Source organism: Arachis ipaensis, chromosome B10, assembly GCF_000816755.2.
Source record: "Arachis ipaensis cultivar K30076 chromosome B10, Araip1.1, whole genome shotgun sequence".
Taxonomy (NCBI): Eukaryota; Viridiplantae; Streptophyta; class Magnoliopsida; order Fabales; family Fabaceae; genus Arachis; species Arachis ipaensis.
This window is the reverse complement of record NC_029794.2, coordinates 17,216,446-17,230,748: the sequence shown is the minus strand read 5'-3', so window position 1 is coordinate 17,230,748 and position 14,303 is coordinate 17,216,446. Positions and strand designations below refer to the sequence as shown.

At 35.9% G+C, this 14,303-nt stretch overlaps 2 protein-coding genes across 4 annotated transcripts; one reads left to right on the top strand and one right to left on the bottom strand.

The window, feature by feature from the left end:
- Positions 3,742 to 10,740, top strand: LOC107622733 (ATP-dependent RNA helicase DEAH12, chloroplastic). Its single transcript, XM_016324742.2, has 3 exons — positions 3,742 to 4,879; positions 5,440 to 8,566; positions 9,244 to 10,740. The coding sequence occupies exons 1-3, from the start codon at positions 3,944 to 3,946 to the stop codon at positions 10,455 to 10,457; spliced, it is 5,277 nt and encodes a 1,758-aa protein (XP_016180228.1). The 5' UTR covers positions 3,742 to 3,943; the 3' UTR covers positions 10,458 to 10,740.
- LOC107621793 lies at positions 11,804 to 14,303 on the bottom strand. Of its 3 annotated transcripts, none has more exons than XM_021112873.1 (2): positions 12,335 to 14,303; positions 11,804 to 12,091 (listed from the first exon to the last, which is right to left on the bottom strand). In XM_021112873.1, the coding sequence occupies exon 1, from the start codon at positions 14,103 to 14,105 to the stop codon at positions 13,350 to 13,352; it is 756 nt and encodes a 251-aa protein (XP_020968532.1). In that variant the 5' UTR covers positions 14,106 to 14,303; the 3' UTR covers positions 11,804 to 12,091; positions 12,335 to 13,349. The 3 variants fall into 3 exon arrangements, with proteins under 3 accessions (XP_020968532.1, XP_020968530.1, XP_016179277.1); XM_021112871.1 differs by having other exon boundaries at positions 11,804 to 12,859; positions 12,967 to 14,303; XM_016323791.2 differs by having other exon boundaries at positions 11,804 to 12,494; positions 12,967 to 14,303.

Below are 14,303 nucleotides of genomic sequence, written 5' to 3'. Positions count from 1 at the left end.
TACGCTGTTATTTTTTTTAAAACTCTAATTATATAATGAAAATTTATTCATATTATAATAATCAATGAATTAATGATCATGATGTTTAATTAACTGTCTAAGAAAGTAGAATACTTGATGTTTATAATTGTAGTTTTAGAACGCAGTTTACGAAGTCCAAGTTCTTTTTTCTAAAAATTAAAATTTAATACTTAAAACAAATATGAGAATATAAATGAGAAAATACCCAATTGAGTTCTTAACCATTACTATGAAAGACAGATCATCTTTGATATTTAAAATAAATTTAATTTAGTTTATGTCTTTTAATATTATAAGACAACGCGATTTTTATATGAAATCTGCTGCATACATAAAATTTTTTGGTATATAAATTCATATAATTTGGCTCAAGCTAACAAAAATAACCTTTAATTTTGATTGCTTGTAAACAGGTGCTTTCCTAACTTTTGAATAACGTAAACGGTTCTTTTCCTCAATCAAAATCGCAACGCTCAAAATTTAAATAAAGATCAAAATCTCTCAAAAATTTCTGAAAATCATCGCGAAAAGTGAAGGAAGTTGCGAAACTGAACTAAAAAAAATGATGAGAAAATGAAATAAGAAAATAAAGAAGCAGCAGAAGATGAGGAAGAAGAAAGCAAAAATTTTAAATTATGCAGAACTTATCAGCACACATACACCGAAAATTCTTAAACAATACACTCAAATATCTTCGTGTTACATCCAAATATCTTCGTGTTACACTCAAATTTGCTGCAAATACAGAAAAATATTTCCTCTAATACTGCATTTTTTTCTTCTTCTTTTCCTTATTTATTTCTTTCTTTTAGTTGAATAAATGTAAGTTCTCCTCTTCTAAGTAATTTTGTATTATTATGTGTTTTTTTTTTCTTTGTTTGATTTTTTTTATTCTTGTTAAGAGAATAAAACAAGAAAAAACTTGAGAAGATAAAACAAGAAAAAAAGATGAATAAGGAAAAAAAAGATGATGATGATGATGATGATGATGATGATGATGATGATGATGAAAAAAAAGAAGAAGAAGCAGCAGAAGATAAGGAGGAGGGAGAAGAAGAGTTTTGAATCATACAGAATTTATCAGCACACATACACCGAAAATTCTTAAACAATACACTCAAATATCTTCGTGTTATACCGAAATTTGTTGCAAATATAGAAAAATATTTTCTTTAATGCAAAACTTTTACATTACATTCAATTCAAACCATCAACGATGAACAACAATTTTCACAAACAAAAACAACATTATTCACCTACAAAATCATAAACTACTAATAAAAACATTAACTAGAATCGAACCACACCTCAGCCACTTGATTCGATTAAAAACAATAATCAATTTTGTTCTGGTTCAATTGGTAATATGAACTTAAATTATTCATTATCTTTAACAACGAAATAACTGTTCAAAACTGATTTTAGAGCTTGATTTTAAAAATATAGAGAACAAACGAAGAGAAATACAGAAAATGCAGAGATAGAAGAGAACATAAATCGAAAACGTTGAGAAAATTCGAAAACGGAAACGAAATCCTTTTGAAAAAGATAGTTATATATTTGTGCGTTGAATGAAAAGTTAGTTAAATTAAGAGGCGCGTGAGGTAAATTAGGATAAAATGACTTATATAAACTTTGTATAAAAAAATAACTTGTATATAAAGAATAATTGTTCTTTTATTATTTCTATCATTAATTTGTAATGAAAATTGCTTAACTGGCACTTTTGGGTGATGACACCATGCAGGATGTAGTTTTATAAAATAATAAATATTTTAAGTCATTATAAACACTCGTTAACAATTCTTTAAATTTAATTTGGTTTTTATTTTTAGTGCTTGGTGACTTGAGGGACAAGTAGTAATTTATGGGTAAGTGGCTTGAACGAAACACGAGAAGTCTCGTATGATTTTGCAATAAAGAGGCCTCTTTGATTATTTGGGGAAGATTCTAGACATGCTAAAGTATGAGTTTTGGACTTTTGGTCTTTTTGGATTGGGTGGAAAAGTTTTATAATGACCTTTGGATTAGGCGTTGGACATTGTGAACCATCGATGACTCCAATGTATGTTTGTTTTTCTAGCTTTTTCACTTTTTTCCTTTGTTAGTGGTGAGTGTGACAATTGTGGAGTAAATTATTATTAATATGGTATCCAACAAATTTTAGAGTGATCAAGATAATTTAAAAAAAACATGAAATACAAATTAATTATTAAACTATATTCTTTCAAAAGTAACCCTTTTAAGTTGTTATGTTTGGTATGATTTATTTGTATATCATTTAAATTAATATTATTTTTAATTATAATAATCATTTATCCTTAATAATTATTGTTTGCCCTATTTTTACATTAAAAAATTTTTTGTTCTGTCTTTTTTAATTGTTATTATGTTATTAGATTTGTTAAATAATATTAAAAAAATCTTTAAAAATAGAAATAGCGATGGTAACTTGAATAATTAATTCAATAGAATTAAATTTAAATGAATAAGATGATTCAATCAATTATACAAATAATAACATATTTATAAATATTAATAATAAAAATAGTCTCACTAATGTAAATAATCAATACAATAATTATATAAAAAATAACTAATTACATAATTGCATAATTTTCAAGATCCTATATAGTTGAATCTAATGGATAAATAAAAAAATATTTATATGACAATATCCTAATATTTTAGCATACTATAAATCATATTATAAATTTATATATCATATTATAATTTTAAGTCAACTCTTTAAACACATTATAACATTAACCATCTAAAAAGATACACCAAATTAAAGAATATCACATGGTGACTATCAGGATTAATACACCTCGGCCCCTAACATTTTTAAAAAAAGATTAACAGTAATAAGTTATTAAGTATGATTTAATTTTTTAAAAATTTATTTAGTATTTAATCTAATATAAATAAAAGTTTAGCCTAACCTAAATATTAATAATTTCTAATATCTAAAAAAGTAAGTAACAATATTAAAAAAATCTGAAAAAATATTATTACTAATATTTTTTAATTAAATAAAATTTTTCAAATCCCATAAAGTGGATTTTTTTTCTTGTGAGCATCCTTCTTGATTCATTTGGTATTAATTCTCTCTATTTTAACTATTACAATTGAGAGATCTTTTTTAGCGATGAATATTGTGAAGAATAACTCATAAACAAAATGAAAGGTTAATTTTTTACTAATTGTCTTTTAATTATATTGAAAAGAAAATTGCTGAAAAATTTGACACATATTCTATTATCGATAAATTTTATGATACAAAAAATTGACCACTTCGTTAATAAAAAGTACATACATATTTTTTGTACTTTAAAATATATTTTCTATCGATATATTTTTGTAATACATTTTACATTATATATTCATCTAAGAAGCTACGGGTTCGAGTCTCTTATCTTTAGTAAAAAAAAATTATACTGTAATTAAAATAAAGATGTTTTTATAAAATAAATTTAGAAAAAAAAATAATATATTTATTTTAGCGAAAAAATAGATTTACGAGAAATCGACACCTTACTTTCATACCTCACTTCCATTAGTCGAAGGAACCAGTTTTAGTATATGAGATAGATAATGCAGGTAGAATTCAAAAAAAGTAAATGGACAAAAACCCTAAATTTGAAAGACTACTAAGGTCAATTAGTCATGTTCATTCAGACTTGTGAGAGAAGCAATATACTAATTACTATATATTGCGAGTGGCTGACACGACGGAAGAGTGAAGACCAAGAACTGAACAACATAATGCACTGTACACACATACACACAAAACACAAAAACTCCCATAACCACTAAGGATTTGACTCCCCCCAATTTCCCTTTCTCTAAACACCGTCTTCTTCTTCTTCGCTCCAGTTTTAGGGTTTTTATTTTTCTTTCTTTCATCATCTTCCTCTCAATGAAGAAAACATTTTACCACCCCAACGCCACCATGCATCACCCTGACTACAACCATCGTCAGCCACCGCCATTTCGCCGCCACTTCTCGAAGCCAATCGATTTTCACCCCAACCACTACCGTCCGCCGGGACCTCCAAATCCCACCGCCTTCCAGGCTCCCAATTTCGTTCTCCACCTCCGCCGCGGCCGCCGCCATCTCCGCCGCGACCTCATAAACTCGATCATCTCCCAGTGCCCTTCCAAACCACAATCTTTCTCAATTTTTCCCTATTCCTCCGACCATAACTACCACCGCTGTTCCTCCTCCACCGTCGATGCAGCGATCCTCAATTTCCTTCAGTGGGTGGACACGCTCAACGCCGTCGCGTATCTCTGGGAAACGCGCCTCGACGGCATGCACGACCTAACTCCGGAGCTGAAGTCCAATGTGATGGTCCCTTCCGACGAGGACGAACTCTATTCTCGGCTACGCGCTGTCTTCGCGCGTCACGTGAAGAGTCTCATGCAAGAAGCGAAGGAATTGAAGCGTTGGGAAGGGGAGAGTGAGCGGTTAACGAAGGAGATCGCGCGTATGGAGCCACAGAAGAACAAACATTATCAAGTTGGGGAATTTTTTCAGATGAATGAGAATAAGAAAAGGTTTGAGGAAGAGAAAAATCTGGTGGAACGGAGGGTGAGGGAATTTCGGTGCGCCATGGAGTGCCTACTGAAGCTTCTAGAAGAGAAGGGTGGTGTTGATGAGGAAAGGAATGAAGGGGTTAATGGTAATTATTATTATGATGATTATGATTATGATGCTGTGTTTAGGTTTGATGGAAGGTTGAATTGGAAGAGGGTTCACAGTATTATCATGAGGGAGCGTCGTAGACTTGAGGAGGGTTTGCCAATTTACGCTTACCGGAGGGATATTCTTCACGACATTCATCATCAGCAGGTATCTTACTCTGGAAATTTCAGAATGAAAAGAAATGCTACATGCACAAAAAAAAAAAAAAATCATCCATCATGTATTTGTGGATAAAAATACTAAACTCATTTTCAATGTGTATTTTGTATTTTAACATTCATTCTATGTTGATTTGGTAGCTAAGAGTTTTTGTTTACATAGCATGATCACAAAAAAGAAAAGAATTTTTAAAATTTTAGTTTGTACTTATGTTTGAGGAGGACTAGGGAAAAAATAGATAAATCATAATGTGTTTACTTTTTTTGTGATTTTAAAATGGCAACTGCAGTTACGGAAGCCTTTTTTGTGCGGAAAATAAAGGAAAGAAAGGAGCGATTTTTGGGGAGCATTGGCTGGTGTAGTCTCCTGTTGCTGTTTAGAATTTTTCGTTTGAGGAAATTACAATCTAAAGTGAACTTGCTATTTAAAAGCGAAACTTTTGCAAATTTCAGTTTTTTATTAAAAGTTCTATACATAATTTTTTATTTTTGAGGCTTATATATCTCTTGTGTTTTGGGGTTACTCTTACTAGTGTTGTGTTTAAACAGATAACGGTATTGGTTGGAGAGACTGGTTCTGGAAAGAGTACTCAGCTGGTACAGTTTCTTGCGGATTCAGGTGTAGGAGCTGCTGAGTCCATTATATGCACCCAACCCCGAAAAATTGCTGCGAGATCATTAGCTCAAAGAGTCCAGGAAGAAAGCAATGGATGTTATGAAGGCAATGCTATCGATAGTTATTCGACATTTTCATCCTTGAATGAGTTTGATTCTAAAATAACATTCATGACAGACCACTGTTTATTGCAGCATTACATGGCTGATAAGAATTTGTCTGGTGTCTCATGCATCATAGTTGATGAGGCTCATGAAAGGAGCTTAAACACTGATCTGTTGTTGGCATTGATCAAGAATTTACTCTCTAGAAGGGTTGAAATGCGGCTTATCATTATGTCTGCCACTGCTGATGCAAAGCAGCTGTCTGAATACTTCTATGGTTGTCGCATTGTTCATGTGCTCGGAAGAAGTTTTCCTGTGGACGTGAAATATGTTCCTTCTGACTATGCAGGACATTCTGAGTCTGGCATTGCCTCTTACGTTTCTGATGTTGTCAGAATGGCAATCGAGATTCACAAAACAGAGGAAGAGGGCACTATTCTTGCATTTTTGACCTCACAGATAGAAGTGGAATGGGCGTGTGACAACTTTGAAGCTGTGTGTGCAGTTGCTTTGCCCTTACATGGGAAACTTTTGCCCGGTGAGCAATTTCATGTTTTCCAGAACTATCCTGGAAAAAGGAAAGTGATATTTGCAACAAATCTTGCTGAGACATCTCTCACAATTCCTGGCGTTAAGTATGTGATAGATTCTGGTTTGATTAAAGATAGTCGATATGATCCTGGCAGTGGGATGAATGTTCTTAAGGTTTGTTGGATTAGCCAAAGCTCTGCTAATCAACGGGCTGGCCGTGCTGGGAGGACTGAACCTGGTCGGTGCTATAGATTGTACTCTGAAGCTGATTATCAGTGCATGGAACAAAATCAAGAACCTGAAATTAGAAGAGTGCATCTTGGTGTTGCAGTTTTGAGGATCCTTGCTTTAGGGGTGAAGAATGTGCAAGAGTTTGATTTTGTTGATGCTCCAAGTCAAAGATCCATTGAGATGGCTATCCAGAATCTAATCCTCTTAGGAGTCATTCAAATGAAGAATAATGTTATTGAATTAACAAATGAAGGTAGGTACCTGGTAAAAATGGGGATCGAACCTAGGCTTGGTAAACTGATTCTTGGCTGTCTTCATCATACACTGGGTAGAGAAGGCATTGTCCTTGCTGCCTTGATGGCTAATGCTAGCAGCATATTCTGCAGAGTTGGTAGTGAAAAGGATAAGCAAAGATCTGATTGTCTTAAAATGCAATTTTGCCATTGTGATGGCGACCTCTTTACCCTTCTTTCTGTGTACAAGGAATGGGAGGGTTTGCCTCGGGAGAGGAGGAACCAGTGGTGTTGGGAAAATAGTATCAATGCCAAATCTATGAGGAGATGCCAAGACACAATTTTAGAGCTAGAATCCTGTCTTGAGCGTGAACTTAACCTTGTTGTTCCCAGTTACTGGCGTTGGACACCCCAAATGCCCTCCGGATGTGATATGTATCTGAAAAGGGTTATACTGTCCTCCCTTCCTGAGAATGTAGCCATGTACTCTGGATGCAAGCAACTTGGTTATGAAGTGGCACAAACTGGGCAACATGTTCAGCTTCATCCATCTTGTTCATTGCTTGTATTTGCTCAGAAACCTAGTTGGGTGGTTTTTAGTGAGCTTCTTTCACATTCTAATCAATATTTGGTCTGTGTAAGTGCTTTTGATTTTGAATCATTGCACAGCCTTGACCCTCCTCCCTTGTTTGATGTGTGCAATATGGAAAAGCGGAAATTGGAAACCAGGACATTGTCTGGTTTTTGTTGTACTCTTCTCAAGAAATTTTGTGGAAAAGCCAACACTAATTTGATTAGTCTTGTGTCACGCATACGGAAAGTTTGTGAGGATGAACGAATTTCTATTGAAGTTAATGTTGACCACAATGACATTCAGTTATATGCGACATCACATGATATGGAAACAGCCGTTCAATATGTAAATGAGGTTTTAGAATGTGAGAAAAAGTGGTTACGTACTGAGTGTATTGAAAAATGTTTGTATCATGGGTCTGGTTTCTCACCTATAGCTTTGTTTGGCTCTGGTGCAGAAATTAAGCATTTAGAACTTGGGAAGCGTTCCCTGAGTGTTGACGTTTGTCACCCAAACACAGATGCAATTGAAGACAAACAGCTCCTGATGTTTTTGGAGAAGAATACCTCAGCAAGTGTCTGTTCTGTCCACAAGTACACATGCACTGGAAGGGATGTTGAGGATAGTGAAAAGTGGGGCAGGATTACATTTCTTTCCCCGGATGCTGCTTTAAGAGCTGCTGAGCTAGATGGTGAAGAGTTTTTTGGCTCTCCTTTGAAAATTTCTCATTCACAAACAGCTTCTGGAGATAAATCATTTTTGTTTCCTGCCGTCAAAGCAAAAATTTTTTGGCCTCGTAGGCTTAGCAAGGGGGTTGCGATAGTTAAATGTGACATAAAGGATGTTGATATCATGTTGAGAGATTTCTATAACCTTTCTATAGGAGGAAGGTATGTACGGTGTGAACCTGGTAGAAAGGATGTGGATAGTGTGGTGATAAGTGGGTTTGACAAGGAGCTCTCAGATGCTGAAATTCTAGATGTAGTAAGAAATGCTACAAGTATAAGGATTTCAGACTTTTTCTTGATTAGAGGAGATGCTGTTGGGAATCCACCAGTCAATGCCTGTGAAGAAGCGCTTCTTAAAGAAATTTCCCCCTTCATGCCCAAGAAAGATCCCCATATTAATTCTTGTCGGGTTCAAGTCTTCCAACCTGAGCCCAGGGATGTATACATGAGAGCTTTAATCACGTTTGATGGAAGACTACATTTAGAGGCAGCGAAAGCTTTAGAGCAAATTGAGGGAAAGGTGTTGCCAGGATGTCTTTCATGGCAGAAGATAAAATGTCAGCGCGTCTTCCATAGCTCGTTGATAGTTCCTCTGCCAGTGTACCGTGTAATTAGGGAAGAATTGGAGAAAATACTTGAAAGCTTCAGTAATTTAAAGGGTATTTCATTATTTTGTATCTTTTCTTCCTTGGATGTTTGTAACCCATCTTTCTATGCCTCTTTTTCACATTCTAAGCATTTTACTCGTAAAGTACACCGCTGCAACTTGATATGTTCTATGCTGATTTTTTTCCCTCAATTCCATTGTTCCATTGTGTTGATAGTTTTTTATTTTTATTATTTTAACCAAAAGGAATGGAGCTTTGGAACAATGGTTTAGTTGCTCCCATAAAGTCACATGTTCAAGTCCTGGAATCAGCTATTGGTTCTTGTGTCTAGGATGCCTACATTATACCCTTGGTGTGCTTCTTCCTAGGACCTTGCATAAGGCGGGATGCTTGTGCACTATATCCAATTTAGTTTTTGTAAAATGTTCTCATCCGTAGATTTGAATATACTTACCTACTTAGATTTCCAGGGTTCTGCCTCAGAAAAGGATGACGACAAAAATGAAGTAGAAATCAGTAGTGCATTTTGATCATTGGTCCGATATGTGCATGTCTATGAATTTGATCATTTGTTCTTTATTAACATTTCAGTGTTTTATCTTTGTGTGCAAGTTAAATCCACTATCATTACTATGTTGCTGAGTTCCTTTAATATTGGTGTATGTTTTTATTTATTTGTTTTACACTATAGTTTGACTGCTGACAGTTATCAGTTTTCTTCTATTAAGGTCTTGAATGTAGACTGGAAAAGACTTCCAATGGTTCCCAGAGATTGAAAATTACAGCAAATGCCACACAGACAGTAGCAGAAGTTCGGAGACCTTTCGAAGAATTATCAAGAGGGAAAAGAATCGACCACGCCAGCCTCACCCCTGCAGTTGTGCAACTCTTGCTCTCGAGAGAGGGCTTTAATCTCAAAAGCTCATTGCAGCAGGAGACAGGAACTTACATTCTTGTTGACAGGTACAACCTGAGTGTCCGTGTGTTTGGGCCCCCAGACAAGGTTTGCTTGGCTCAGCAGAAACTGATTCAGTCCCTACTCTCTTTCCATGAGGCAAAGCAATTGGAAATCCATCTGAGGGGCCGGGATCTACCTCCTGACTTAATGAAGCAGGTGGTGAAGCAATTTGGACCAGATCTTAGTGGGTTGAAAGTGAAGGTACCTGGGGCAGATCTTGTACTAAACATACGCCGCCAGATAATCTATCTTCGTGGCAACAAGGAGTTGAAACAAAAAGTAGAGGAGTTCATTTTTGAGATCGCGCGTTCTAGTCATCGTGCTGTTGCGGGATTGGGCACGGGACCTAGTTGCCCAATTTGCTTGTGTGAGGTTGAGGATGGATATCTGCTTGAAGGTTGTTGTCACTTATTCTGCCGTTCATGCCTGGTGGATCAATGCGAATCTGCTATAAGAAACCAAGGTACTTTCCCGATATGTTGTGCTCGCGAGGGCTGTGGAGATCCCATTCTGGTCACAGATTTAAAGGCCCTCTTACTGGGTGACAAGTTGGAGGAACTTTTCAGGGCTTCTTTGGGATCTTTTGTGGCGTCCAGTGGGGGAACATACAGATTTTGCCCGTCACCTGACTGCCCCTCCGTTTATCGAGTTGCTGATCCTGGGACGGCCGGCGAGCCATTTGTATGCGGGGCATGTTATTCAGAAACTTGTACAAGGTGCCACTTGGAGTATCATCCGTACATATCGTGCGATCAATATCGGGAATTCAAGGACGACCCCGACTCATCGCTGAAGGCATGGTGCAGCGGTAAAGAACATGTTAAGCGGTGCCCATCTTGTGGGTATACAATTGAGAAGGTAGATGGTTGCAACCATATCGAGTGCAAGTGTGGGAAGCATGTGTGCTGGGTTTGCTTGGAATTCTTTGGAAGTAGTGATAATTGCTATGACCATTTGAGAAATATACACATGGCCATCATTTGAGTAATGTTGTAATTTATATACCGAGAATGCCTCATTCTAGTTTGTGCATATTGTAAATTGGCGTAGGAATGTGTACAGCTTACTTTAACTTCTTCGAATGTAAATAATAGTGTTCAGTTACCAGAGCTAAACGGTAGAAGCTTCACTTTCCTTGTTCGTCGGCTTCTGTATAACGTAATAATGATGTCATTTAGCTCTAAAACAGTTCAATTGGACCGTTAGATGGCTTTACCTAAGCAATCTAGAATTACAGTTGAGTAAAGATCTATTTTCTTAGTAGATACTCCTAAACGTTTTCTTAATTTTTCATGTAGTATTTACTATTTAGTAAGATGTTTGAAAATATCTTGGATATTATATCATTACTCTCAACAGGTTTATATGAACACAAACACAGAGCACAACTCTTGTTTGGCATCTGAGAACAGTTTTGAGTAACGCAGAGTGCTAAGATTATTGTTTGGCACATCAGTTTTAAGTATATGAACGCAGATAGGGAATGTGTAAATGTCCAATTTGGTTTTCCAAATTCAAAATGTTCATCAATTAAATCTTTGACTTTCGTAAATGACCAATTTCCTCTCTTAAATTGAAAAATGTGAATTCTCGTTCGTCTCAGTGAATTGCCGTCTTAACAGTGCTGATGTGTACTGTTAATTGCTAACTTAGGCATTCTAACTGTACACTAATGTGGACAAAGATTGAGCATGGTTCAAATTGGTGTCCTGATTTGTTTTCTAATGCCCAAATCAATCCATCTTGAATTATAAAACCTTAACCCCCTATCCCAATTTTCATCATCTCTTCTCTTCTGTTCTTCGTCTTCTTTTATCTGCTGCATGAGAAACCTTTGATCTTCTTGGAGTCCTTTCCCTTCTCTTCATCAACTTCCTCAACATCACCTTCATCCTCCTTCTTTGGTTCATCGTGGTCTTCTCAGTCCAATAACAAATGAATTATGAATGCTTCTTTACAACAAAGATTGAAGAATTTGTATCATTCTCTGGTTCAGCAAGGCGTTAGATGGTAAGTCATCTACACAATCACCTGAATAAGTTTCTTCCTCCTCTCGGATGGCAAAACAGCAAGTGACAATGAACACAAAAGTTTTGATTCCAAGTTTTCATCAAACAAGAGCCACAAGAGCCAAAATTCCAAGCTTTCACGGGAAAAGATGTATTCACTTAAAAGTCGATCCTTTTATTAGGCCATTTTTCTTTGTCTTTTTCAGTTTAATTTTAATTTAGGGTGTAAGAAAACACTATTAGTGCATTTTTTTTTGGCTGAAACCTAGCAAGAAATATACTTGGATTCTCTAATATTCACTTTATAATATTCATTAGTTATTAAGAAATCTGAAATTATCACTTGTTATAAACGAGTTTGGATTAAAGACAATAGAATACATGCAAACACGTGCTAGAATTGAAATGATAGAAAGGTCCCTAGTACTGGTCAAAATATTCATTTGTATAAATAAAATTCAAATAACTTGACAATTACATTGATCAGATAGGCGCTTACACAAAACAAGGCACTAGAGAGTAAACTTGTATTTTGAACTGAGCTATCACTGATGCCTCAATTGCAACATTATACTTGACAATTTCATGCTTTTCGTTGGCTTCCCAGAACTACATTGATGTTGGTGGAGGGATTCAGAGTATCAAAGCTTATGATTTTTTCAAAGCAATATTCAAGTCCAAGCCTTCGAACTTCGAAGTGCCTGAACTACATGACTATGGTTTGCATTTGTAAAAATATGAAAATGGTAAATAAAGAAAACTTCATCATTGTTTATCTATAATTAATTATCTACCTCCTTATACTCATATTACTTTGAACAACAGTACACTGGAAAATAGAGAGAAACTTACCATTTTCCTTCTGAAATTCAGTGAGAGGAAATTGAGAAGGAGCTGTTATTATGTTTCTCAATGATAGCCTTTCAAGAACCATCCAATCAACAATATCAGCAGCCACTCTTTGATATAGCTTCAAGTTTATCACCTTCAGTTGCTTGCACTTTACTATGGCCTGTTTTGACCACAATGATTGTTTAACTGCTTTAGCCTAAAAGCACTCTTTCAGATTGCAGAAAGTGAAACATCACTAATCATTAACCCAAATAAGTTCAACACAAACAATGTAAGATCTTTATACCCAAACTCAAAATGAAATCGACTCACTCTACAATAAGCTAAGCTCAGATCATTAATCCTATGACATCTCTTAAAAGACTTCAACAACAACAACTTCTTCTAAAATGCTTTGGCAATAGCTCAAGTATATGATCTCTAGATTGGGTCTAGTGGAAGTAATCATTTGATTGTTTCATCCGTCAACCACTCGTTGCGAGCCAAACATAGATTCTTCACAGCCAAACCTCTTACCCTAAACATCTTCGTATCATATAGAATACCAAACGTAAAACCATATTCAATACCAAAGAAAACATCAAACTTCTGAACAAATAGAAATCAAAATGGGGCTAAGGTCTCTGTATTACCTGATCCTCCTTGAGGAAGAGGGTGATTTTGGTTCCTCCCACGAGTTGCTTCCGACTGGTATCCCTAGTCACAGTGAATAATCTACCAACCTTCCTTTTTGAAATGTACAGCACACATCAGCACTGTTAAGACGGCAATTTATTTAGGAATGAACGTGAATTCACATTTTTTAATTTAAGGGACGTAATTGGTCATTTACGAAAGTCAGAGACTTAATTGATGCATAGTTTAAATTTTGGGGACCAAATTGGGGATTTAATCAATAGGGAATGCTTAACCGTTGTTTAGAACATTATTTATTGATTCGTGAGTCAAAAATATTTGTTTACTAGTTGCATGTGCAATCATTATATAGAAACAACTTCAATAGAAGTTGGCGAGTTTACAAGAAGTATTTGCAAGCAAGAACAGTGGTCACTCCAATCCCCAAAGTAAGAGCCAAAGCCAGAACAAATTTTACATTTGACCTTTCTCCATCAGAGCCATCTTCCATCGATGATGATCCTATTGTGTCAGCGCAACAATTTACAAGTTTCTTCTCTGGCCACAGCAATCGCAAGTGCAAAACTTGAAGCTCAAGCAATCTCACCTGCTGCCTATACGCGAACAACTGCATAGCCTCCTCCACCAGAGCCACTGAAAGACCATCCCTTTCTTTCCTCAGAACTGCAGCCTTCTTCTCCGCTTCCCTGGCACGAGTCTGCGAAGCTCGCAGGGCCTTCAGAAGTTCAATTTTATCTCTATCATCGCCACCACCGTTTTCACCCCCATAAGTACCATAATGTCTTCCATCCCGTTGTTCTTCCTCTCCTTCTTTACCCACAGCATCACAGGCCCGATTCATCGGAAACACAATGGTCTCATCCGGTCCAACAAAAACCTTGGAAGGTGGGGGAAGATCACAGTTCTGCATAAGGTCAATCCCTGCATATTTGTGATGAGAAGAAACTGTGAAAGCCGTAATAATCTCTTTCCTTGTTCTTTGATCAATCTTCTTTTCTTGGCCCCCCATTAGAAAAAAATCCAATCTTGAAGAAGAGGAGGTTAAAGTGGGGGAAAGGGCAGTTACAGGGTTAATTTTTCTAAAATGTAACTGAAAATGGGAGAGTTTTGGGTATGAAAGGAAGGGGAAAAACATGCAGTTGCGTGGAAGGAAAAAGTAGTTGGGTTTGTGAAGTTGGTTGTTGAGAGGGAAAACTGAAAACTGGAAAAGTGTGAATCAAAAGCGACAGTAATTTTGTTAATTTTAGGAATTTGGATTGCTGTGCAAGTTTGCGTCATATTTTTGAGTTTGAAAAATTCGTTGCTTGCGCGTTTGGTCCATCTCCAATTATAT